This window comes from Manacus candei, unplaced genomic scaffold, assembly GCF_025592945.1.
Source record: "Manacus candei isolate 608988 ecotype Guabito, Panama unplaced genomic scaffold, ASM2559294v1 h1tg000023l, whole genome shotgun sequence".
NCBI classification, from domain to species: Eukaryota; Metazoa; Chordata; class Aves; order Passeriformes; family Pipridae; genus Manacus; species Manacus candei.
In genome coordinates, this window is record NW_026138071.1 from 16,935,022 (window position 1) to 16,962,996 (window position 27,975).

Genomic DNA, 27,975 nt, shown 5'->3' on the forward strand with positions numbered 1-27,975 from the left:
CAGCCAGCAGCTGTTCCCGTGTGAGCAGAGTTGGACAGGACTCTGGGAGCCTGAGGAAGGAGGCAGATGGAAAAGGTAAGCCTTCACACAGGGTCCTCTTTAGACCTGTAATTGGTGTGCACCATGTTACTGGTACAGCCAGCTCTGACCCCCTGAAAAGAACTGTGCAAAGGAATAAAAAGTGATTTTATTTAGAGTGAGCATATCAGTAGTAACCTGTAGGCCATCAGATACCTGAACCCCTACAGAAGGGAACCACTGATGGATGACCTGAGAATATGGAGGGGTTTGAAATGAAAAAGGAAAATTGCAAGACAGAGGATTAAAACAGGTTATTAAATTTAACTACATCTTTATTGAATTGTGCATATTCCATTGTATAATGATCTATATTGGGTATTCTATAATGTAGTATTTCTTTTGTCCTCTCTCATGCTTAAAAAAGTATATTTATACATATATTTATATATATTTATAATATGGCAAAGCTCCCCCCAACCTGAAACTATCAGTCTAAAAGAGCTTTGATTTTTCTTTTTGGAAAGGGAAGAAGAGGGGAGGCAATCCCATTAAAAGATAAAATGTGCAATTTTCTTTTTAAAGCAGTAAACATGAATGTATTTACAGCACTCAGCACAAGTTTGCTGCACAGACAAATCATCATTGCAGTGACACTTTTTCTTACACTTGCATCTCCAGTATTATACAGAATATTTCCAGGGGCCGGTAACAATTACAGTAAGCCATAAAACAAACTGCTGCTCCAGTTAAGTCCTGGTCCACTGCAGTCCACTAGGAGGCCTAAAATTTCCAATTACAACTTGTGACAAAGCATTTAGTTTTGATTTTAGAAGTATAAGCTGCACCAAATCAGCAGCAGGGCACTGTGGGCACAGGTTGGATTGCTAAACTGTCCTTTGCAGGTGTGTACCCAGTTTCCAGTGTTGGTTAAAGGCAATGGATGCACCACATCTAACAGCGGCACCCTGTTCTCTTGCCAGACACATGCAGCAGATCAGCAGCACATCAGCTCCTGGCAACTTGGCCTCTCGAGGCTGGTGCGTACCTGGAATTTAGCTCTGAATGCATCTTTGGCATCTTGGGAAAGCTGGGAGGAAATTATTTTCCACTGTAGGGAACAGTTGATTCAGTTCCAAAGTCTCCTAAAAGACAAGTTGCCTAAAAGACAAGTTGCCTTTAAGCATTTAAATAAGGAGGGGGTAGGGTCCAAAATCTGTCACTCAAGTTCCTTCTCACTCATTTATCTCACTAAGTCCCTGCCGTGGGAGATTGTGCATCCAGTTCCTGTTCCTCCTGGTCTTCCAACTTCTCTAACTCCTGTCAGCAAAGATACACACATCTGCTGAACAGAGCTCCTTGAGTCCTTCCCCCCTGAGTGCCTTGCAGAACCAAATAATCATTAACCCAAGTCACCATTTTCCCCGTGTTAGTGGCAGTTACTGTAACACACTGTGTGGGATGCACACGCATTTTCATCTCATTTGCAGTTTAGTGTCTTAAACTTTTCAAAACTACACCAATCCTGTGACTCAGTGGATCACAGTGTTAGTGAGTGCTGCCCCCTACAACAGACCCCTGGTTTGGTTAGTCTTTGTGGGGACTTTTTAACTGAAGGAAGGAAAGAATTCAGAAAGGAAAATTGCTGAATTTAAGACAAACTTATAATTCCAAAATAAAGCTTAAAACCCCAGCATGTTACAAAAACATCCAAAAGAAAATTATCCCTTGTAGTGTTAAATCTCTCTGGTTTGGAGTCTGCCCTGATTGTGCGAGGGAATGCAAAACTAAACACCAGGAGCCACAAATGGGTGTCAAAGAATTAAAACTCTCACCTCCAAATGAGGAGTACACTGTTTGAGTACATAATCTACACCTTATCAATGCAAAAAGGGAAACAACCAAACTCATATGTTCTGGTTGTATCCTCACTACCTTCTGCCAGGAGTTTATACTGCTTTCCTGGAGTGCAACTGATTTTAACATGACATTAGTTGAAGTAACAATCATAGTAAGACTCACTTATCATCTTATTTTGAATAAGAGACAAATTTACCTGCAGTGGTACCACTGAAGCAAAACAATTTGGTTCTATGCCTTATTCCGTAAAAAGCAGAAAATTTCTCTTTTGCCCTTCTGCTGTTGAAATGGCACTTTTGGTTCCTTAAACTGTGGAAAAAAGGATTTTAAATCAGAGGAAAACTGGCCACACATTATCTCTGAGCTTGTTTGATTTATCCAGTTCCCTAAGGGCACAGAAAGAAGGAATTAGAAAACCTTTAAATGTGTAAGCCCAGAACAGTAAATGTGAAAATGCACTTGTTGAAAAAACTGCTTCCTCTCCCATCAGACCTGAAACCAAAGTGATCCAGGGTAGCTTCACTTTGTTTCCCTGATGTGTTAGTCAGTCACTGTTGCCCTGCAAGCAACTGCAGAGTAAGTTCAGGAGAGGAGCTCTTTGGCTTTGAGGTCACACACCAAGTCAGAGCAGTCAGTGGAGGTTTGCCACAGGAAGAAAGCACTGTGCAGGGGGAAGCAGGAACCTCCTCTCCCAGCCACAGGTTTTAAAATACTAATCAGAATCCCCAGCATAGCCACCTCCAACATGTTACCATAGTTTGTTCAGAACCTGTGTTTGTTTTTAAAAATAATTTCTCCTCTAAGATTAGTGCTGATCGAAGAGCATAGTTTTCCCTTTCAAAGCAACTTCCCAACATCTGACTTATGACAGAAGTGTCTGAGAAGGCCAGCTCCCTGCTTTCTACACCTGTGCTGCAGTCATGGAGAAACCTGGCTGAACAGGAGGGACCCTGCTGCTCAGAGGTGGATGCTACTGCTGCATGAGAGAGAAAATGAAGACCTAATCTGGAACAGATTACAAAAGCAGCTGTATGCCCTCAGCTGCCCCTGCAGCAGTGGAGTTTCCCTGACACCCACCTTAAGTGTCACAGGCCATGTACTTCCTCCTGTAACACAACTGGGGTTTTAAGTAGCCTTACACTCTTTAGTATTTTGAGATCAAAGCACCAGCTCTCTTTGTGTCTGAAGTATGAAAATTTAGCTTTCACACGCTCATTTTAATAGTGCTGGAAGGATTACTGCCCATGTTTGTAGCAGGAAGCATCTTCCTGTGTGTCTGCAATCCAGCCCCTTAATTTTCTGATTTAAATAAATAGGTGCAATTACGAGACCAGTGCACACAGGGGAAAATAACTTCCTTGCAAATAAGGCATAACTATTTACTTTCATGAAAGCAGTAAATAAACACACCGGAAAACTAAATTACAATGGGAGGGACAGTGTGTCTCCTAAGCTCAAAAGACAGCCAGGTTGTCTGAACCACATTGTAGCCAAATTTCAGTGTTTAGCTGAGAGAAGGGAAGCTGCAGCCACTCACTGAATTTCTGGATCACTACTGACTTAGGAAGTAAACTGTAACAAGAAGGAATACGGGTGCCACCTTTGCTAACATTCATTCTTTTTGTGGCAAACTAAAGAGTTAAATGCCTGTCTTCCAGCAAGCTGTTTGCAGCCTGCAGTAGTAAGCATGGATTCATTGCCTAGGGAAAGATACTGGGAAAATGAACGTGGGCACAGGAAAATGAGAACAAGGCTCAAATGTCTCTGAAGAAATTGCACTCAAAACATTGCTGTGCTGAGTCCAAAGCACAGAGGTACCCGCACTGGATGAACGAACGTAAGAGGCTGGAACTGACACACACCAGTGGAGCTGTCCTGGGAAAAGCAAAGCACATGGGGCAAGCAGAATCCCCTGCCTGCTCTCACCTGGGAGCACGTGCTGCATCAGCCCGGATGCATCCTGCCAGGGAGCAGAACATGCCCACTTACCCGTCATGGTAACAGCTGAGGAGTTGTGACTGTGCCTGTGCCTTTTGCTCCACTGGTGTGCCTGAGCCCCAGGAGCTGCATACAGTACAAAGCAGCAAGAGGACCAATGTTGAAAATTACAGCACCCATGAATTGCAGTATAGCTTAACAACCTTCCTGTGAAGTTACTCACCAGCTACACTGAGCATGCTTAAAATCAACAATGCAAATGCTTTTAAGGACACTTGTAAGCACAAAAATAGTAGAAACAAAACTTGGTGAACAATTTGAAAGATACAAAAAAGTGCCTTTCCATAGCAGTGCTTTAAAAATGCACACAATGGTATATACTCTTATTGCTCAAAAAAACTAGTCTGAAATATTAAAACAATTTCCAGAGGTGCTGAAATAGATTTTTAAAAAATCATATGAAACAGGTCAGCAGAGACAGCACCACTAATTTTTCTCTTTTCATGATGCACCTATTTAAAACTATATAGTTATAGATGTGTCATTTACCCCCTCTAATTAGCAAAACTTTTTTTCCTATTCATAAAATATTGACAAATACATTTATTTTATTATTTGGATTTTTAAAAAAAACTTTATAAAAAAAAGGAATGGGGGACACTGTCACAATATTTCTTAAATCTATCATCCTCAATTACTCTAATGAGAGTTTAGTTTATATAGTTTTTACACATGTGAGGATACTGTCAGGTCAAGCCGCTGCCTTTGTTTCATTCTTTGGGGAAAGAAAAGCATTTAAAGTTTGCTTTTGGATAAAAGGTAAGCAAACAGTGAAATGATTTGCCCTGTGAGCCTATTGACAGTATCCCCGTGGTGATGAGGGAAGCCGGGGTAGGTACAGTCCAAGTATTTCAGTCGTTTTACAAAAGGCTGCATACCACCACCCTGTAATGAACATGTATGATATAGAAGACCACTTACACTACCTACACTACTTTATCACAAAGTCTGAATACGTGGGTAAGACTGTACAGTCAAGCTGCTGAAGTACAAGAAAAAGGACTGTAGTACTTGATCTGGTGATTGACTGTAAAGAGATGACTCACAAAAAACCAAAGCAAATCAATAGTATTTTCTACTGATACAGGCCCTTAAATTAAATTATTAGCAAATGTTATTGCCTCTTAAGGTTGTTTTTTTTCCAGTCTTCTTCCTTCACTGCTAGAAGCGCAACTTTGTAATTAACAGGTTAATGCACTGGTCGCAGTCTCTGGCGGGTCAAAGAAAAGAGAATTTCTACTCTGCTTGGCCTGAAATTGCCACTCCCTTCTTTCTTTCTAGAAGGGAAAGTTTCCTGACAATTTCTAATGAATTACAAACAATACTTTCTTTACATATTTCCAGACACCTGTTTTTGTAAAGGTAGTACATTTTCTCAGGCACAGAGCAGGTGAGACTGTATGCTGTGTATGCTTGTGTGAGAACAGAACCCTTTCTACAGAAACCTACCTGTTCATTCAAGGAAAGAACTACACGGATAAGTGATGGATCGGCGTGGGTCAGCCTTGTGGGTTGGCAGGATTTTCGACTGCAGGAGTCCTGGCAGCTTTCAGAAGGGGTTAACACAAATATATTCATTCATCTTGAGCCATAGAAACAAATGATCGAGCCTACCATCAGTTAGAATGCATACTGTTTTGGAATAACATATATTTATCCTACTTAACTGCATGGACAAATAACTTTGAAAGAATTTGTAGCACTGTATATTTTTAAACTATTTGGGAGGAGGGGGAGGCTCTCTATAGTATAAATATATTTCACTCCAGCCCACTATATATAAAATCTACTTTTTTCCTCAGAGCATACTCACTTTCAGTAGTATTATGACCAGAATGTTTTGGTATGTTGAATCTGTACTTTTCAATCAATGGACCATGTACAGTTACTAGCAGAACACCTCTGGCTCTGCACCATTTACCCACCACAAACTGCTGAGAAGTTCATGGGTTTGGGTTTTTTTCTTCCTTTCTTTAAAGTGCCCCCTACATCTCCATCTTTGTGGTAAGATTTGACCAGTTAGAGTCCGATTCCAGGTAATATACTGACTGAAACAATAAATACGGTTCTACAAAAACATTCTGGTTATCTTCTATAATTGCGACGAAATATATCACAATATATTATATACCTACACTTATAATACATGCACAAACATGTCTCACGTGGACAGACACTACAAAAAAATTATCTCCCTCCCCCGCCCCTAAATGCAGAAAAAGAACGAAAATGGGGTTTTGGTCCAATCCATAAGAAGGGTAAAAGAAATTGAAAGGATGAAGCCGATACCTCTCTACTCACTTTTTCCAATAAAATATCAACACCCCCAACCCCTCAACTTTTTTAGCCTAGCCATGAGAGGGGAATGTCTTTACATTTAGCCTTAGCTGCAGTTTGAGATCACCTCTTTTGATGGGGCTATCATCCACATCCCCACATTCTCTCCAAGTGCGCAAGATCACAGGCTGGCTGATCACAGAGCAGCCCACGAGTCATGGAGAGCAGCGGCCCCTCGGGACTGACTACCAGTCCCGTGACAGCTTGGTGTTCTGATCCCTTTTGGGAGGTGCTGGGGGCGGCCCCCTCCGTAACGTTGCATAGCCAGATATGTGACTGCCCCCAAAGCTGCTCGTCTTCTGCTGGTCAGCCAGCAGCTCCGGCGGGGGCGGAGGCAGGGCCATGTCGTCCATGGTGGCGGTGGGCTCTGCCCTCGACATCCGCGCGGAGGAGAGGGAGCCGTGCCGGGTGATGGATTTCCGCTGCAGCGTCCGGTTGAGGTCTGCCAGGAATCCTGGCTGAACGCTAAGGCTGGACTTGGGTGAAGTGGGCACTTGAGGGCCAGCTGGCCCTGGTGGCTCTGCGACCTCCGCCTGTGTCAGTCGGGTGCTGTCGTTCCGCTTGGGGCGTGTGGGTGGTGGGGCTTTTTTCACAGACGGTTTTGACCACGCCTGAGGCTGGGGATTTACAACAGCGACTTTTGGGGAGGTGCTGCCCGAAAACACAGATGGGATTTCTACTGGTGGGGGAGGAAGATCTATTTCAGGTGGTGGTGGTGGGAAGTCTGAATCAGATGGTGGTGAAGGGAATTCAACCACAGGTTCCTTTCCAGATATACTCGGAGCAGAAGCCTTGGCTGGGATCCCACCTTGTGGAAGGACAATGGGCAGGCTCACCCCAGAAAGGTTGAGCTTTCCTGGCTTTGGGGGGGCTGGAGGAGGCGATGACTCCTTGGAAGGAGACCCTGATGGCTCTGGTGGGTGTGCAAATTTGCTGACAAGGCGGTCCACTGAAGGCCTCTTGGACTCATGGTACTCAGTGGAGCTCGTGGACTTGATGCTGGAGTTGCGCTGAGGTGTCGGAGGCGGTTTCTTCCCTCCAGGGCTTGATGTCTTGCCGGCCTTTTTGACTGGAGACCCTGATTTGTCAGGGGGGGGAGAACCTGCAGAGGAAGCTGGGGAAGGAGGTGGAGGAGGAAACACTAAACTGCTCTCTGGTGGAGGAGGGGGGAAATCTGGCGAGGGAGCAGCAGCAGGAGCAGGCTGCCATTTGGGCTTTGCCTTCACTGCTGGAGGGGACTGTGGAGCCACACTCAGTGGAAGGGGTTTCAGAGGCTGGGGCTCAGTGGCAGGTGGGGTGGGAGGAGGTGGGAACTGGCTAACTATCTGCTTCACCACCGATGGCACTGGGGACTGAGGGGATGGAGGAGGCTTCACAGAGAAACTCTGCTGCTTTGGGAACGTTGCAGGGGGAGTGGGGCCAGGAGGGGCTGGAGGGAGAGGAGGCACCTGGGGAGAAGTGACACTTGGTTGTTTCTTTATTGCAAGGGGCAAGGGAGCTGTCACAGAGGGGGTGACATGTGTGACCCCTGGCGAGGCTGCCTTCCCGCTGGGCTGGGGGGGCAGAGCTGCCATGACAGGCTTTGGGGGTGCCTGGGGAGGTGGGGGGGCAGGCACAGGTGGAGGTGGTGGTGGCAACGAGGAGGCAACAGTGGCCTGGCTTATATTTGGCTGAACCTGATGGATCTTGGGGGGCGGCGGTGGCGGTGTGAACTGCGGCACCGAGGGGGCACAGGGTGCTGGCTTCAGCTGCGCCATGGCCGAGCCCGGCGTGGGGGGCGGCGGCGGAGGCGGGGGGGGTGGCATGACCCCGTTGGGGGGCACCAGGATCTGAGGCTTTGCCGAGGGCGGGGGCGGCGGGGGGCCCTGCTGTGCAGCGGCAGCCTTGGCAAAGGGCCCGCCGTGCTGGGCGGCGTTCTGCAGCCGGGTGATGGTGCTGTACTTGACGAACATGGTGGCGGGGGAGCCCCCAGACGGGGCGGCCTGGCTGGGCAGGGGCGGGGGCGGCGGGGGAGGCGGCGGAGGGGGAGGAGGGGGCGGGGGAGGAGGGGGGGGCAGCGGAGGGGATGGTTGGGATGCTGTGTAGGGGGTCACCACCTTCGTCTGTGGGGACACAGGAGCTGTGACAGACACGAAGGGCCGACCTACAGGCTCCATTCGGGCCTATGGGGAAGGGATTTTTAGTGAAAGTGGAAAGGGAGAAAGAGAAGAGAGAGGGAGGAAGGGAGGGAGGGAGAGAGGGAAGGAGACAAAGAGGTTACAAAGTCAAGGTCTAAATGTGCCTGTCATTAAAAATTAAGAGGTAGATTACAGCATGCAAGAAGTATTAGCAAAACAATGGAGCAAGAGACAATTCCATACACCTGACAAGCCAGGACCATGCTTTCTAATGGGCCAGGTCAGGGGGGAGAGCCGGCAAGAATAGGTGGAGCCAGGTCTATTCCAAGCTATGCTGACTGTCAGGGAGAAAATATGCCAGCCTTGTTACTTCTGTGGGGCAGGCAGTGGTACCCACTGGCCTCCTTTAGGCAAGTATAATGACCCAAACTGAGTCCCCTCCAGAGCACCACAGGCCATGACAGAGGACATCAGGCAGAGCAAGAGACTCTGTGGACACCTCAGCTCAGTACGACTGGCATTAGACCACACACGGCCTCCCAGAGCATGTCAGATCTTTACATGGGGTAGCTCAGGCCTTACAACACTGTTCAGTGTTAAAAAATGCAGAAATCCTGAACTGCTCTAAAACATATTGAGAGCAAGCTCTACAGAGGAATACTATTGAGATCCTTTTCCTCCACATGCTCTGGTATCCAAGATTAGCGAGGAAAAAAAATAAGGAAAAAGAGGGAAAACTGAGGTTTCCTAGGAAAATTTCCCCGGAAGGAAATGTTTAGATATCTGCAAAAGAAAGTTAGGTTGGGAAAGAAAAGTTATACATGCAACTATCACAATAAGCAGAAAAATTAAGGAAAGACAGGGAAAAGCTGACTAAGGGAAGGAGCAATGGGAAAGCAGCAGGCAATATTTTAGTCTACTCATAGGGTTTTGCTCAAGTTAAGCTGTTTCTCTAAAACTGTAAGCCTACTAAACAATAATTGCATTACTCAGGTTTATAAACATCCTCCCAATACGAAGTGTTTTGGCTACAAGCCCAGGTGTGAATTGCACAGTGCACAGCACAGAAACATGCATTAGAAATACGATGCCACCATGGCAACTGAGCACGCTGGGTACCTCTGCCTTATTAGTGGATACCTTGCAATAAGTTAGCCCAACTATGCTCATTTTCACTGCAAGAGCAGGTTTGCAAATCACTTTGTTCTAAACACAGGTGCACAGAGTGTCTATATGTGCAGAACTCCACCAAAAGGATTAGAGTCAGAAACAACAAACAGTGATTTTACCACAAACATGAGGTGTGCCTCTACCTGTCACAGTAGGTCTGGAAGGCAAGAGTATTAACAGTTCTGGAACTAAATCAAGGTGTTCACATTACAAAACAGGAGAGAAATCTTGATGTTTTGCAGGTGTTAGTCTGTAAATTACCATTCTCCCAATCACTCAGGTTAATGGATTTTCAAGTAGCACTACCTGACCTGAATTGTGCCCTGTATAAGGCACCATGGGTGTGCTGCCTTTAGTTGTGCTGAGCTTCACTTTTGACACCTGAGACAGCAAAAGGCAATAGGAAAAGTAAAAGTGCAATAAAACAGACAGAGAGGGAGAAGAAGGCATAACAGAATAACTATCCCTGAATGGCAAGACCTTGGAGAATCTTCAGTTTGTCCCTTAAAGCAGACACAGTGACCATGCATTTCGATGCTTGTTGTAGCATCCCATTTGAAATAATGTGTTTAAAATCTAACAAACAAACTAAGGCATAATGATCTTCACTGCCCAACTGTGAACAATGTGAACAGATGAATAAAGTATGCTTTGAGCAAAGAGCAATCTTTCAAAATATGAAGTAAATGGATTATCTGCACTTTGTGAAACATTTTTTTTAAAATCTTAGATATATTTGAAAGAGGGAGTTTTCCTCATATCCACTGAAGGCAGTTATTTTCACAGTGAGCAAATTAAACACTCACAACAGGGAAAAGACTATTGTGCATCTGAGAAGGGGAAGCCCCTCTCATCTCCACAGAATCAAATAAAATTTCCACATCCAGAAACATATTTAGTCGTACTTTGTTTACAGAAGAACCTTGAAAGAGATAATTGTGCTTTTTTTGTCCTTACAATTATGTGACATCCTTTTGTGTATCTTGAGGAATTACTTATTACATACTAGCAATTTCATATTTGTAACATGCATCTTCATGACTATCTGGAATTCTCAAAAATGCTATAAAAACAACAGTATCTATTTTTGAAGTATCAACTGTGGGGTTTTTTAGCTATTTTTTTTCCTAAGAAAACGAACCTTTGCAACTGAACTGTTTGCCATCTCTTTTCCCATGCTAATTGCCTTTGGACTGGTTAGCAAATTTAGGTCAAATATGACAAACTCCTAGAAATCTCAGTATGTTTTCAGCTTCAATAAATTGTTGTGAAGTTACTGGCAGCTGGTAAATGAGGGAAAAGCAGGCAGAACTCACCCATTATTAACCTGTTAGCCACTAGCCAACCAGTGCAACAACCTGGCTGGAGATCCAGCATCAACATCACATCCCTGCTGAGCCAAAGCATGCTGTGTTCTGCCCTGCCTGCCGAGGGGGATGAGCCAAGGGTGACAAGGTGGGAGAGAGCTGTTGCAGAAGGGGAAGGACATGCTGGACACGTCCTGGCACTTGCAGCAACCTGCCCACATGAACGTCTTAAGCCAGCTTTGTCACCAAAGCACTGCCTCTGAAATAACTGTTTGGAGACTTATCTCCCTAAACCAGTATGTCCCATGTAAATTACAATTCTTTCAACACAGTTGTTTCCTTTCTTGCCACACAGCCTAACATTTTCCACTGCCAATCTGAATTATTAGTTATGTAAGTTCCCTGAGCCAAGCCTGTACTGTAGTTTCACTGAAGGTAGATTTGTCACCAATTCACTCAGAATTTTTTTAACATGGCTTCAAATGATACCTTTACATGGTTCATTTCATTTGGATTCTTTGGAAGTTTTAGGACAATCCATTTACCTGTGTTATGCATGAGGTAATGAAATATACCCTTTCTTGGATTTGTGCACAAAAAGGAATTTGAATTAATGAAATCTTGATACATGGATGGCCCTCAAGAGGAAGTATTATGAACATTTTAATTTTAAAATGGCTTTTATCAAACAACATAAAAATTCTTGGGGATTATTTAAATGAGTGATTACCAGCAGCACTACAGACTTAATAAGAGCAACAGTGACCCCATGGTGATAAACTTCAAACTTTTGCCTAAAGGCTCACTGAGCGTAGCAGCAGGATTTTTACACTGAACCCAAAACTCGAGGAAACAGGAACATTACCATTCTCACAGCAGTACTCTCACCTCTGTCGGATACCTGCTAGCAAGTACCTCATCTTGTGCATCTATCCCACTCCTGCAGAAAGGATGCACCCTGTACCCATGCACAAGCCATCTGCTGAGGGACATACACCAGGTGTTGCACTCATGCAGTAGAAAAACTTGGATCACAATTTAGCAAGCTACATTCCTGGACTGAGTACTATTAGAATCAGACAATTTCCAAGCCAGCAGGCACTGCAGAAAAGTTATGAACCCCAAAGAATTTAGCCATGTCAGCTTTCACATTGTCACACGTGCTTTCTTATCTCAAAATGTGATGTTTTATCTTATTTTTAGTTTTTTATCTGAAGCACCAGTGCCAGGTGTAGTGACGCATGGATTTAGTTTTAGTTTTAAAAAGCTTGCTTCTCTAGCTTGAACCTGGGGTCTGGGGAAGGTTCAGACTTGACAGAAGACAGCTTCTCAGTGTCCTGCCAATGTAATTCCTCGTGTAGCTACTACAGTTAATGACATCAAGGCTGTTCTCAAACCTGGAGATTCCTCTGAACCTGACAACAAACCAACTTAAGTGGAACTTTTGCTGTGTTTGGAAATCTTCCCCAGGAAGTACACCAGTCAACTACCACAAGAACAGAAAACTAAGCAAATCACAACAGACCTGAGCCCCAGGCTCAGTGAGTTAAAATCTTTTGTAACTCTTTACCAGCAAGAGTAGATACCAAGTTCACAACTGCTGCGACTGTGTCTGAGGTTACTGTTTCCATTTCCACCTAATATAACAAAACTTTTGAGTAAAAAGTTTGAGTGGAAAGTACTACTGAAGTACTTCAAAACAGATATATCTGCCTTCAGGTCTCAGTTATTCGCATCTTTACAATGGGGAGATGTGGCTACCTAACTGGAGAAATATCATAGTGAAAGAATTTCATTCAACTTGTTAACAGCTTATCATTTTATTTTGCCTTCATTCAACATTAGTTAATACGACTCTATGAGAAGGGCTGTATCATGCCTTCAAAGAACAGAGGGCTTCTGTGCACACAAATAAGAGCAAGAACAGAAAGTTCCAGGGCTGAATTCCCTGAAAAATCAATCCTGAAAAAACAATTATATAGAAGTGTAAATCAATAATGTAAGATAAAAAAGAGAAGAAATGCACTCAGGACAGAGGTGGAAGAGGTATATCACTCTGTGTCGTACAACTGGTTGAGTGTTGGTTCTCAAACTAAAGTCTTCTTGTTACCTTGCTGGATTCCTCCAGTTGAGTGCCTCGTTTCCAGGCCTCGGAGAACATGGAGCTGACAATACTTTGGGAACGGACATGTCCAGCTGGCTGGGTGTCAGAAACTCCACTGTCAGACTGATTAGAATGATTTGATTGAGATTCTGTTCAGAAAAAAAAAAATTAAGAAACAATTAGCATATGTTTCTGAATATAAGAGTAAAGTCAGCATGCTTATAATGCAAGTCTGTGTGACACTTATTGGTCACTGTTGTTAAACAATGTCCACCAAAGGACATTGCTCCCAGTAACTATTGCATACGCTCTAGCTCACATTTAAGCCACTACTGTCTGGAAAATAAAACAGTGCAATAGATCCCTGGTATCAATCAAACTTGAAGCTACACAAAGATGGCAGCATGTCAGATACACTCCAAAGTAAAAACACACTGCAGTTGTATGGGTTCTGAAACACCCAGTAGCTCCTGCACTTCAGGAAAAGCCATATTTTATGCAGTGCATGCAGCCTGCTCTCTCCAGCATTCCTCCCCAGCACAACCTTAGAAACAAACACTGGACACAGGCTAAGGACAGGCAAACTACACTAGCCAAGGCAGGAGACTGCTTCCAGCAACCCATTCCTCAGCAGAAGAGAAGAAATGATGGGCTTCCTGCAACTACCCAACACTGATGATGATGCTCTGGGCCCACAGGATATCTTGAAAAGACAGCAGCCACTGCCAGACCATTTTATTCAGCCTGGTACCTGCTTTCTGTGTAATCCTAAACTGTCCTAGGAAAAAAAGAGCATCTAGGCACAGGTTGGAATGCAGTTCTGGCAGAGCACTCATAGCTGACGGCTGTGGCTCAGCTCCCTACAAGAGACAGTTGATCAGAAAAACACCCAACTTGGATAGAGAAATTGTCAATAACCAAGAACTTACTGCTACACCTGGTAAGCTACACCACACAGCCAAAAAGATGCCTTCCCAGTTAGGCTGAACTTGCTCATCTCATTCTCACAGCCTACTTTCTGAACCTGTCCAATTCAGTAGCATTACTTCCTGACCTGTGTCTGCAGTGGACAAAACACTCTCACACTCTACCGCACATTGTCAATTATTAATCCAGCCCCTGAGGGTTCAGAACAACCTGGCAAAGCACCAGTCACCTCTGAACAGTGAAATGACACTATATAAACCATTCATCAATTTTTAAACTGTTATGTCCTCCAAAAAGTCAGTCCCAGTCCTGCTGAGAGGTAAACAGGAGCACATTACTGCAGACAGGTACGGTCTGACATAGGAACAGAAACAGTATTTTTAAAGCTTGTCTCTAAAGAGACTGTTTGGATTTTTGCCTTTGGAGAGGGACTATCTCTCATTTTCCAATCTCAAATATTTCAGTCAACAAAAGCAGCTTAAAAGCTACAGATGCCCATTCTATGCATCATTATAACACAAATTTGATTTTTCCAATAGATGAAACATAGAGGAATTGGGAATTAATTATATTTCCTCTTCTCAGTATCAGAATACTTTTCTTTGGAGGTGAACAAGAAAGTACTATGTGTTTCAAATACATACACCACTGCAAGTAATATAACAATAGAACTGTTTACGTGTTTTTATGTTAAACATAAAGTCAGTGGTTTAGACTAAACACAGCACAAAAGACTTTGGAGAAACAGTCCATTTCCTGCAGTGCTCTCTCTTTTGAAGTGTCCAGACAGCAGATGATAGAAAAGGTAATTAAAATCTTTGTATTAGGAGATAGATCACATTATTACCTGGCAGACTAGATGAGCTGGAACCTGACTTGATACTGGAGCTAGACAAGGAAGTCCAGTCATACGCCGATTCTGTTCTTTTCAATGCTTCCTGATAGTTCATGTATAGTTGCTTCCCATACTAAGCAAAACGACAAACAAATTTAACAACTGTATATAGTCTGTGTACCCTTTTCAGACTGTTGAGCTCCACCTCTGGCTTCTCTATTTCACACTTTTTCGCTTCCAGAAAGCAACGACAGGCTCTTTGTTAAAGGAGCTCAGGCAATATTTTGGGGTTTTTTAATTAGTGAATTGCTGAGAGAAAGAAAAACAGTTTATTTATGCTGGAAGAGATAGTGTCAAGCAAGAAATGGTCCAATGAATAAACTAAGCCAAGCTGGAGACCTTAGAAAACAACTCTGTTTTCTAAAATCTGTAAGGGAGCTGGCTAAAATCTCTCCAGGATGCATGGCAGTTAGAACTTTGCCATGTGACAGGGGTGCAGCAGAAACAAGAAGAAAGGGCCCAATTGCTGAATTATTATAACAACAAAGCCTAAAAATTTTTGCTAGGGAATGAAATACGTAAGAAGACTGTACAGTTCATGTTCAGAATAGTCACACAGAGGGAAGTTAGATTTAACATGTATTTTGCTAAGTAACTGTAAATAGTTTTAAATAGGTGATGACAACTGACGACAAAGTGCACGACTGCCTAGAGGTTACCTTAGCAATGCGGATGCCATTGATCCACTGGTGTAGAGTTCTTACATCATCACAGCAAAGATACTTGATATACTGGGATTTCTTCTGGATCTGAGGATGCTGCAGAAAAATTGTTAACACTCATCAATACTTTAATAGCTAGGAATGCAAGGAGAGCTGTTGAGGTCTATACAGACAAACAATGTTGGAAGCTCTTCAACAGAAGTCTGCATTTGAACCCAGTTAAAAATGTTTCAGACTATCTCAGGAGGCGAATTTCAGTGAGGATTGCTTCACACAGGGATTGGCAGTGTGTCCAGTGTGCACTGATTTCAGGCTTGAAACACTAAGAAAGGGTAAGTCTTCCATTATTTTAGGGCTTTAGTACTGCCTACCTACCACCAGCCTTCTGTACCTCTGAACTAACCCACTGCCTGAGGGAGACAACTAAAATTTCACCTTTTTGTCACATCAAAAAAAAACCCTAGAAGGAAACAAACACTCCCTAAATGACATGCTGTTAAGCATAATTCCATTTTCAGCTTGTAGAGCCTTCCAGGTTCCTGCTGTACTGATACAGGGCTATCATCTAAAATACTTGCTGCTCCCACATGCATGTATAAAAAAGAAAACATGCTGTATTTATAAATTCAGAAGTCAAGAAACAAATGCATATTTTTCAGAAGTCAGACACTGCAAATCAGTCTGGATGAAGTGATTATGCAGTTGCTTCCTGTCCATGCTGTAGAAGTTACATGTCTCTCAGCTGTTGGGGCAACTCTTAATACTCAGGTTCTTATAATTTCCTCTGTTAGCTTACAGTTCAGTGACACAGTTTTGCTAGATGATTGTAGGTATTCACGTTTTACTGAAGACTCTCAGAAACATATCAGAGGACTTTTCGTCTCTTTTCAGAGTATTTTATCCTGTTGTCTCTCAACACAATTATTTCAGTATGAACAGAACATGTTTATCTCCAGAAATAGAATATATATAACAGACCTCCTTATGCTATTAGATAATCGCTTTCATTTTTCACTTCTAACCTCCTTCACATACAGGTTGTGTAATGAGTCTATATAAGCACAATTACTTTGCTAACAAGACACCTTCTCCCTGGACTTGTTAAAAAATTTGGTTGTATAGAAATAAGAGGATCTCTCAAAAATCTATCATTTAGGACCAAAGAGTTATTATCAAATACTAGCACACAAATGCTATATTTAACAATATAAGCACAGCACCTAGTTTGAGCAGAGTAAGTTTTGATATAAACAAAGGAAGTGAACACAAAGACAAATCCAGTCTGGACTTCAGTGAGAATTGGATCTTCAGTTTGTATTTGCCATTCACCTCTCCCCAAACATGTCCATGTTCATGTTTTGGGAGATACTGCCCAATGTAGTGAATCTTTGCAGCACAAACCTGTATTTCTAGTAAAAAAATGTGTGTGATTTCTATACATTGATACTAATATAAAACATTGACGTAACATTATAATAATTGAGGAAGGCAGAACTCAATCCTGCTTAATAATTTGGTGATTCATCAGTTCCACACTGAAAATACAGCTTCACTTTGTGTAAGTTATCCAACTACCCCATTAATTTACTTTAAGGGACAATTTCGACATATTAATGAAGACATGAAAATGTTAACATCAAATTTTATGCTCAGAATGGCAATACTTTTTTAAAAAAAAAATAATCTACTCAAGTCTGTTTTACTCTGTGAGGTCAACAAGTCTGAAAAAATAATTCACTATCAACCAGTCCAAATGATATGGACAGAAAGTGACAGGTAAGCAGAAGAAATCAATTTACTTCAAGCAATTTATAAATACTTACAAACACTGACATTTTTGGCTGCATTCAATTAACTGCATCAATGACCTATAAGAAAATACTTCTAGTTTCAGCTGTGTGCTTTCTCCATGAATATCATGTCCCATATTTAATATTCAGTGTCTACCATAGAGTGGGCTCAAATGCATGTTGCCCTGTCTATTTGAAGATGAAATCCTTTTTCAGGCAGTGGACAGCCACACACTCCAGATATATTAACCAGTCTAATGTACTGACATGTACACCACTGCATGAGCTACACATCAGGGAGGGGAAAAGTGCAACTATAACCATCTCTTGCTACTGGCACCATTTTCAAATCCATGATGACACTTTACTTGCTGTGAACACAGTGTTTTAAAATAACTTTGTACCCAGTTATCTTGCAGGAACTGACACCATTCTGAGCACTGCGTGGGAGTCAAGAGAAACCGGGAGATGTGTCGATGCAATTAACCCTGACGTACTCAAGTTATTATTCTCATAGTTTAAGATCAGGTCACCAGTTTTATAACAGTTTTTGCTACTTGTTCTTTCTACCTGTCCTTTACACGCAGAAGCTTCTTCCTTTACAGCATCCTCTTTCCCCCAGATTGGGCAACAAGGGTAGACTTGAATCTCTAATATAAATTTCTGCCCAGCTCTGGACCTACACTCTGAGAAGACGGCAACTCCCCAAAGTTAGCATTTCAAGGATATTATCTCACTGAACCTAAACTGTTGTAAGGTATAGGGTTGCCAAATGGAAAAGAAGAGTTTCGTGTATGTTTTAGAGTACGATGAACAGTTAAATAAGACTGGTGCTCATTAGTCTGGAAATAAAACAGTTCAGAGCAATATGAAAACCTTTACAAAGTCACAAGGAGCACAGAGAACAGGTGACAACTGTTCACTAACTGTTCATGTTGTATACAAGAACTAGAGGAAAATAAAATGAAAAGCATTCAGAAGAAGTAAAAGTGTACTGAAGGTATACCACGTTGCTGCAGTGTTACCTTTAGTACCAAACAGTAGTCTGTGGGTGCTTTGTATTTGTTCCGATAGTCCTGTCCATAGTAAACACTGACATGGTCCAGCTGTAGAAAGCACACAAGATCCCTTGAGACCTAGGAAAAACAAAAATAGTCATTTACAAAATATCTTTAGAAGAAATCCACACACATTGACAAAATCAGCCTAATGTTAAGATCCAATACTAATAAAAGGTCTAGCTAAGGTCAAATATTAGTTTCCATCTGATTAGAAAACACCAATACAAGGAGATACAGCCACGCATAAACTCTTGCATCAGACCTTCATTTTTAACCAGCACATCCTTTTTCAAATTCAGTCTGTTTTTTGGTTTTTGTCTGCATTTTGCCTTCTGACATTTTACACTGGGCTACTAATGTGCAGTCAGAGCAGGTATCAGAAGAAAGTAAATATGATTGGTGGACCAGGAAGTTAAGAGCTGTTGGTTACATTTAACCTCAGTAATAATCGAGTCGTCCAAATTCCAGTGTGACTGTGAGTAGAATTCTAAAGATGTTTGGCAGTGATCGTAGGGCACAGAATTTCAACAGGCCACTTGCACACAGATTGTTTTAACAAAACAAAAGACTGTGGAAAGAACATCTGGCACGTATTCAACTCTAAAGGGAGTTGATGCACTGACAGAGATTTCCTCTTCATTGCCAGCTGTGGGAGGTGGCCTTCCCGTCCTGAGAATCAGTTGATGCTGTTGAGATTGATGAATTCATGGACAATTTCAACTCACAGTAGTTCAGCCCTGAAGATGTGATATATTTGTAGCAGCTTTCTATTTACTTCTCATCATCAATACACAGAACAGCAGTGACACTGAAGAAATGGTATTGTAATTATCAGTTTCAAAAAACATAGCACCAATTGGTCCAAGAAGAATCCCATTTATATGAATTAACTAAACCCAATGAAATTATTCAGTCTGATTGTGGATTTGGTCTGATACTCCACAATTGGCAGCTGCAGTGCCATTTGGTCCTCCATTTGATTTATGCTTGAGAAAAAGATAGCTTCTTAGGTCCACCAAAAATTTTTCCTCAAGTACTTCTGATCACCTAACCCTAAACTCACTCAAAAAGCAGACACTTATCTTCTTGTATTTTTAAATTTGGGGTTATATCCTTCACAACAAGTGCTGCCACAGTAATTTACACCATATTTCTACGATAAAGTTAGCTTTTTTAATTAAGGATGTGGCACTAGGAAAGGCACAGCTAAGTCAAAATTTAAAGTCTCATGCACTAGTTACCAGCAATAAACAATTCAGGGAAATTGCTTTAAAATAGCATACCTTTGCCTTCCCTTTAGGGACATAGTAGATTCCAGAAGCCCGAAGAAGAAAGTAACGTTTCTTCCAAGACTTCTTACCATCCTCTTTCAGCCACAAAACTCCCTCAATCTCTGGCACAGTTACAGAACTTCCACAGAAACATTCCTGCCGATAAACACAGTGGTTTGGGAAACAGACAGAACATGGAGTGTGCATTGGTTTGCTTTTGATGACTGAAATCCTTTATCTAAGGAATGAGCACATAACAGGCATAGCTCTTTTTTTTCACAGAGTGGTATGAATTACAGACTAATCATAGAAGTAATAAGGTGCTTAGCACCTTAGCATTGGTTCATTGCAACAATGACAAAAAAAAATCATTAGCAGCTACTGAAAAGATTTTCTAACCACTGCAGATCAGTAATAGAGCCCCCAATGGCTTTACTGGCTTTAAGGTCATGAGGTGACCCTACAGATACAGCCTCATTTGTGTAAGCATCCACAAAACCTAATTGCACATCCATCAGCTACAGCTAAAATTCATTCCAGGAGTACTTTGCTGCTACTAACTGCCATCAACACTAGAACTTCTGTCAAGGTTCTATTTATAAAGAGCTAACAGAGGAAAAAAAATGCTTTAAATACACTCCAGATTAATATGCAGCACAGAGACTTGTGAATAAACCTAGAAGATAGAAAGAATAAGGTAGAATTGCAACTCTCTGCATGTCATGACTTCAAGCATCTTTTTGATCTCTAGTATGCACACAAACCCTTATTAAAATCTGTATTAACAATATACTAAGAACACGCCTATGCTACTAATAAGTTAAACTGTATTAAGTTTAATCCAAAATTAAATACTCAAAATATTTACTTTTGTGTGACTATCATAACCATTATTCTGGAAATCAAGTGGAACCTATGGCACTTCAGCCATGTCACAAAAACATTCAGTTTTCAGCTTATGAAGGCCATGCTTTCTGTTTGCTTTATTTGCTCCATGTCCATGGTTCTGCAAACTGCTTAATATGTTTGATATAATTACTTTTCTGTCACTCGTTTTTAAAAATTCAATATTTGGTTTTTATTTTAAATGTAATTGAAACAATTCTTAACTACTTTCCTTATTAACAAAATTTAAAATATTAACTTAGACCAGTCACTAAAACCAGAGCTATAGAATTCTGTAGAAAATAAGAATTTGGAAAATACTATAAAAAAAAAAAATCTCTACCACCAGAGGTCAAAAACCCCAGGTGACAGTTCAACAAATGTCAACAGGTTTTAGCCCTAGTTACAGGCAACTTCATTTTGATTATCACTGTGTATGGTACTTTGGATACTAAACTAAATATAGAAACTTTATATTAACTGATTGCATCTGAAACAGTACAACACGAAAACAGCCATTTATCTCAAATATAACCCACTCCATTCACAGTCTTCCACAATTACATTCAGCTCTGTCCATCAATTCCAATCACCACAACCTTCTGGAGTTTAGCTTCAAGCTCCAAAATGACCAGTATGTCCTTTTTGGTTTGGCATGCCTACCTCTAGCAGCACCTCTTTATTTCTGTCTGCCATCTCAGAGGTTTCTTTCTTCCCCAGAAGATAGTTCTGTAACAAAACAAAGCTTAGTATTTCTATAGGCATTCTGAAATCAAGCCAAATGATATTTCTTGTTCTCCTTTCTGTAGCAGTAAGAAAAAACCCCAGCTATTAACTAAGAACAACGTGTGAACTAAACAAAACTTTGTATTTTAACTGAAACTTTCTGTCAGACTGCTAAATAATACATTACTCTAACTTATAATCACCTTTACCAGAACTATCAATCAGTCCATACTCTTGACAGCCTCACAACAACATTGTCCTGACTTTCCATGAATCAAACAGCTGTCTGTTACAATGTATCCAAAAATAAAAATACTATGAACTTGAAAATCCCACAATAAAAATATAGAAAACCCCAGAGATCTTTAAACTTGTTACATACTGCCATTATTTCTGTATTCAAAGAAGCACACACAGAAGCAATGTACTTTGTTCCATCTTGCCCTGACAGTTTTGCGGAATAAAAATATTTATTTTTCACAAAGAATTACCAAATAAAATACTTCTCATCTTCTTAAAGGGAATCTAAGTATGCACAGGTACCATATCTTACTAAATAAGTTTTGTACTCTTACTCGGTTTGGAAAAGATTAGGGCAATGGAAAACAATCTTCTTAACCCCTAGCTCTAATACTGGAAAAACCCCAAATATTCATAAAGTTGAGCCAGTTCAATATTTTAAACCAAGCAGAAATGTTTGGTTTACACTGGTACCTCCTTGTTGACAGTGCCTACCATATGTACTGACAGCAAATGTATCAACCACAAACTTTTAAAAAGGACGTAGAGTTTTGCTGCTTCAGTGCAAAGCACTTGAATAAGACCTGGTTTTCAGTTCCTGCTGAAAAAAAAGTAAAATCAAGTACTCTGCTGTTGTCCCACAGGATGAGCTTACAAAACTGTTATCCAGTTTAAATCCAAGAAATTAGCACACAGATGCCATACAGATATAAAAATAATCTATAACCCCAAAAGGGAACACATTAGCTAGGAGTTAAGAGGGAGATCAAGTGATATGATATCCGGTTCTTTTCAATTCAAATTCTTCTAAGAACAACTTTCTGCTTTGCTGTTCCTTTTTCTCCACTCCCTTGCAATACTGAACTGCTTCCAGATATCAAATCACTTGAGAGAAGTCTTTGAAGCCATCTGAGAGAGAAGTGGGGTCTTTGGTTTCCTAGCCAAGGACCAGGAAACACAGGTGAGTACCAGGTCCCAGCTTCCACAGGGACACATGCTCTCTTCTCTTCATTTGCCATGTGACCATGGAGAAGCTATTCTCTTAGATTTTTGTCTTCCCCTTCTTGCCAGCAATGTAAGAACACACAGTGGAAAACCACTACTATTAGCAATATCTGTCAACACCTTTCTGGCATAATTACATATTTGAGCAGCACTAAGTATGAGTGTAAATCCCATGAAACTGTCTGCCTTCATCTCCATTAAAACTACCCACAAACACATTTGCAAACAGATTGCTTCAGCTCAGTTATCCGCTGAGGACTTGATTTTGTGCCAACAGCACTGTGGGTGTACACAGTGCCAAAGTGTAAAGTTGCCTGGCATTTTAACACATAAAAAGAACGGAAAAGAATGCTACCAAAAAGAGTTAGAAGCTACAATCAGTCACACACGCATTCAACATGAACCACAGGCTTACCTGTGGATTCTTGAAAAGTGCGTATTTCTCTATACGTTCCACGAACATCAGTTTGTTTTGACTATCTCTTGTCCAGTTCAGAAGGTTTTCAACTAAATTTTCATGATCTTCAAAGATCCTTTCTGCAGCAATAACAAGAGAGTAAATACATTTGAATATGTTTCATTTTGTGATAAATTAATCTCTAGTCATATCTAGGAGACAAGGCATACATGCAGAGAAAATAGAGTTCCAGGTCTATTACAAGAAGTTTATGCTAAGAAACTAAAAGAACTTAGTCATCTTTCAGACATGCCTGGGTTAATTTTACACATACAATCATTCAACACCGACTTCTGTACCTTCAGGTTTAGAGTTCCAGCAACATAAAAAGTGTTTTTGTTTTTTTAATCTGACAAAGTCTACTATCCCACACGAACACTGCAGACTCCAGTGATGATATTCCAAAGTTTATGAGCAAAAATAAGAAGGTTATCACATTTACATATACTCTGGTCTACACAAGCCCTGGAGGAATGTATTAGGCAGCTTTTTCAGCATAAAAATTGTTACAGCATCCCCAATCACTATCTAAGTATCAAAAAAGTAATGGGCAATGATCAGAGGGAAAACAAAATGCCTATGAAATGTGGAATACCCATGGTTAGTAGGGGTTTTGTAAAGAGGTCTGAAAACTGACACTGTCTACTTCTTACAATCTCTCTTGATGAATAAATGATGTATTACCAATGGTTCCTGAGAACTCTGAACTTTGACTCTCTGTTGAAATAGTTTATCTCTAGTACACTAGTACTAGCACTTCAGAATACTGAAAATAGGCAAAAGAGAACAGATTAAGGAAAAAGAGGAAAATTTACTGAAATGGTAGAGAAATAGCTAAAATTTCTCATTCTAAAATAAATAAGGAAAGAGACATCTTCAAGAAACCACTAGACCAAGTTTTTCCTCCTTTCAAAGACACTGAAGTAGAAGCTAGCTTTCTGCAATTTGTTCCCTCTTCACATAGGTCATACAGTTGCATTTCAGCAAATTAAATTTTTCAGAATCATTTAGGACTTGCTTGACCTTTCAACTGCACCTGAAAGCAGAATATGATTTTCTCCCACAAAATAATTCAAGCTCTATCAATGACACAGCAATACTGTCTTCCAAGAAAGTAAAAAAGTCATCACCTAACAGAACAACAAAACAAAAAAGCTTCAGAGCACTGTGATACAAAAACTCACATCTCACTGCAGCCTCATTAGTGAAAGTGGATAGCTTTCAAAACATATCAACTGTCATTACAAGAAAACAGTTTATTAAAATTTTAAGCTTTTGAGCCTTCATTGGATAGGTAGAAGATTCACCCCACAACAACCCTTTTTTTCCCCCTTAACAATAAGCAATGTTAACATGCTACGCTACCTGATATAGAAAAGGTTTCACCAAAAGAGAGAGGAAATATTAATTTTCATTGTAATTTGAAATCAAGATAGTTGGGTTCAGTTCCAGGTTTTTCTTTTATCAAAGTCAATGGGTAAGGTGCACTTTACCCATTCCCCTTCTTTTCCATTCAGATGCTGTATCCTTTGGCTAAATGAACAACTTACATTGTATGTGCAATACAGTGCAAAGGAGCTTTAGCTGCTCTTAGAGGAATATTGCTAGGAACATAAATAGCTTTTTGCAATAAGAGCTATCAGTTTAAAATACTATTTACAAAGAGGAAGATGAACGGTAAGTATTTTATCCCTTAACTGTTTCTTCGGTGAAGAAATCATCAAAACCAAGAGGCCTGGTGACTAGACATTAGAAAAATTACTATATCACACCAAAGAATTTAGCCATGCTTTTTAAATGAAAGAAGAAATCATTTCCAGATCATTCTGAAACAAAGTCAGTCATGAGCTTCATTAAATGAATTAGCACTTACTACATTAACGAACGGGATGATGAACATTACGAAGCCAAGTGTTTAAATAACTCTGAGGATATAGACAACTGTTGCATTAACAGGTAAGAATTATAAATACTTGTAATTATTACTTACCCATTTGCAATTCAGAGATGGTTTCCACCAATGACCAGTCTAAACTGTAGCCACAGTGTGATTTGTCCATCAGATTGTCTAATACTTGTCTCACTGTCTGCCTCTCATCTACCATCATTGTTTTTGAGCTGTCATCAGACATATGGACTCTGATCACCAACTATTAAGTAAAAAATTAGGAAAACAAAAAGGATTAATTTACCACATTTCACATAAAAATATGGTTGTTTATTAGATCTTGTTTATTCTTCTAAGATTTTCTTACAATTAGCATAAAATATTAAGTTCAGCCAAAACACTTCCTCAAAATGGGAGAAGTCATAAATGATGGTTTGATATTTGTATCACAGACACTCAACAAGATACTGTTCTCCTTCAGTATAAGAGGGTAAACATAAAAGTCTTTCCAATACAGTGACAACATGCTTTAGTTGTGTGTTACGGAGGGAAAAAAAATCCCTCCTGGCAAAGTGTCCTGTTCTGATTAATAAAGTGCCTTTGAGACAATTTTTCTCGCATGTGTAGGTGGAACAAAAGAGTTCTGCACAAACTTACAAAGAACCAGAATTTTTCAGATTTGCATTTGAAGTTTTCTGTCTCCTTTGTCCATATTTTCTAAAAATGATGATTATGTAAACAATATACCTGTATCAAATGTTATTTTTCTGGGGAATATGGAGCAGTAGTGTGAAAAAAAATCTGCTTTTAAAACACAATGGCTTTTCATAGGCATTTAAAGAGGTCATTGTCCAGAAACAAAAATCCAACCATTTTTTTAACCAATCAAAAAACTTAAGACAACAGATTCTTTTTGTCAATCATTATGCTTCCATTTTTACATCTTGTTCAGATGGAAAAGATAAAATCTACTGGTTGTAATACACTGGTTGGCTTTTTAATTTCCATCCTCCAGCCAGAGCAGTTTTTAGCTTTTCATCTATAATCATGTAATGTAAAAGGCATTTTAAGCTACTGAAAAAATCCAATTGCAAAATAAGAATGCTAAATGTTAAGGGAACTCTATATTTTTTGAGAGTACATCAAGTAATGTCAGTAGACTTTCTCCACTTGGTACTCCCTGTTTTTAGTTTGGAATACTTGTTTTCCATTTATCACTGGCAAATCCTGCTATGCATAATGGGAAGGGGTTTGCAAAGAAAACAGGCGCAATTTTAAAGGTGTGACTGCAGAATATGCAAGGACGATCTCAGGAGGCTGGACCTTCATTTCACTTCTGGGTTGAAGCTGGCAAAGTCTTCTCAATGTGCACTAGCTGCAAAATAAGCTATTCCTTAAGAAAAACATAATGTTATTCCATATGCTAGGGTTTTCTTGATTAGGTGCAGTCTAGATCAGAAACCACATTACCACTCTAGATTAGAACACCACAGTGGTTTTATTTAGGGCAACTTAAGGGTAATAGACACAAATGAGAAGTGAATTTCCTGCATTTTCCAAGGGAAAAAGAATAAAATAAAGATCTTATAAATCAATATAACTAACTTACCTTTTTCACTTGTGCTTCTTTAATCTTCTCTAATGCAACCCTAATCTTCTCAGCTTTGAGTTTAGCAGCCTGTTCCTCCTAGGGGGACACAACACACACAGTTCCAGTTAACGCAAACTTCAGTCTGGTTTCAGTGGATATAATTTCGAGGCTACCATGCTTTAAAACATGAACTGAAATGCTGATTTGCTCACCTACAAATCCTCAACTATTTCTCAGTGACAACAAAGACTATTATTTTTTAAGACAAGAAGTATTATTATCTAACATTTAGAAATACAATTGCCATTAGAACTTACTGGAGGTACATATTTTGTATAGACATTTGGCGTGTCTCTGTTCTTCCACATCTTTCCACAATGCTTTGTGCATTGCTACCAAATATTTTAGCAAATCATATATTTACAGTCATAGGGCTGGACAGTACACATTCAACAAGAGTGTACAAAGGAGTACACCCAATAGATTTTTGGCTGACTGACATAGAACACAAAGAGCACACTGAGAAGTATCAGAATTTAACAGCACACAGAAAGTAAGAAAACAAATCCTATAAATAGGATCCCATACTACATACATTAGTTTGAAAGACTTTAAACTAGTAAATACATTTGCAGTAAGAAGCTTCAATGCTCCCTTTATCTTTACTAAATCCAAGCTGCATTTCTCCTTCCTTTAAGTATTCTAAGACACAAAAAGCAAACAGGCATCCTTTTGCTCTTCTAAATAATCTATTTTTGTTACAACTGGAAGTGCAGTGAAAATTCAGGTAACGAATCTATCTGCTGATGCTAAAGAAAACTGTATATTTTAAGACTAGCAACATAAATTTTTCAGTTTGAGATTACAGATATTTCTGTTGAAATTGCATTTGAAACATGCAGCTAAACAAGCAACCACTGTTCTGAAAATGACATATGCAGGTTTCAGGCTTTCACAATCTTAAATTCTAGCACAACAAACAAATATATGAAATAAGCAAACCTCCTCCAAAAATATTCAATCTCTTTAAGAAAGAAAAATTTAAATTTTTCTCAGATCCAAAGCAGCACAGTCCATCAACATTCATAGACACTTAGTTCTCCATTGCTTTCTTGTACAAATGTAATCTGTGGTTTCTTTGCCATGTGTTTAGATGGTTGCTTTTCTTGTAAAAGTCAAGATTTAGCTATTCTGAAATCCACAATGTTTAAGTTTTGTACTTCTAAATGTGCTACTAATAGTCTTATCAACTGCTAAAGAACATTCTCTTGTTATTTACTGCAGTTTTAGCAGCTTTTGGTCCTTCACATCCTATGACCATCCTATGCAGCGGGGAAAAAACATCAGCTAGGCAGGAGAGTATGCTGCCTTGAGAGAAACGTAGTTCTTTTCAATAAAATAAATCAGGAAGTTGACACAAGCAGAAATAATGTGAGCCTGAAACATTATCTGGGAACTGAATTACCAAGGCACACAGTTTCTATTAATCTACAGGGAACCTCAGCTTTGTATTCACAATAACAACGGTGTCATACAGCTTAGAAAGGTTAAATCAGATTAGCAGTCTATGAAAAACAGTGCCATGATACCAAGAATCATTTTTCTTCTTATTCCTTAACACTAACCATTTCCTTCTGTACAAATAAATTATTACTAAAAAGCAAGG

The 27,975-nt window shown here is 40.3% G+C and overlaps 1 protein-coding gene across 4 annotated transcripts in view; it reads right to left on the minus strand.

Annotated features, from left to right (window-relative positions):
• Nucleotides 1-332: 332 nt before the first annotated feature.
• RAPH1 (Ras association (RalGDS/AF-6) and pleckstrin homology domains 1) overlaps nucleotides 333-27,975 on the minus strand; it is an 87,643-nt gene continuing 60,000 nt past the window's right edge. For 3 of the 4 annotated variants that reach the window (XM_051786814.1, XM_051786815.1, XM_051786816.1), the window contains 10 exons: nucleotides 26,328-26,405; nucleotides 24,821-24,980; nucleotides 22,789-22,910; nucleotides 21,066-21,131; nucleotides 19,530-19,673; nucleotides 18,211-18,321; nucleotides 15,393-15,491; nucleotides 14,686-14,806; nucleotides 12,918-13,060; nucleotides 333-8,375 (listed from right to left, as the gene is read on the minus strand). In XM_051786814.1, the coding sequence (XP_051642774.1) occupies nucleotides 6,399-8,375; nucleotides 12,918-13,060; nucleotides 14,686-14,806; nucleotides 15,393-15,491; nucleotides 18,211-18,321; nucleotides 19,530-19,673; nucleotides 21,066-21,131; nucleotides 22,789-22,910; nucleotides 24,821-24,980; nucleotides 26,328-26,405 (3,021 nt within the window). In that variant the 3' untranslated portion in view covers nucleotides 333-6,398. The remainder of the gene's footprint in view (nucleotides 8,376-12,917; nucleotides 13,061-14,685; nucleotides 14,807-15,392; nucleotides 15,492-18,210; nucleotides 18,322-19,529; nucleotides 19,674-21,065; nucleotides 21,132-22,788; nucleotides 22,911-24,820; nucleotides 24,981-26,327; nucleotides 26,406-27,975) is intronic. The other variant, XR_007904419.1, reaches the window with a different exon arrangement.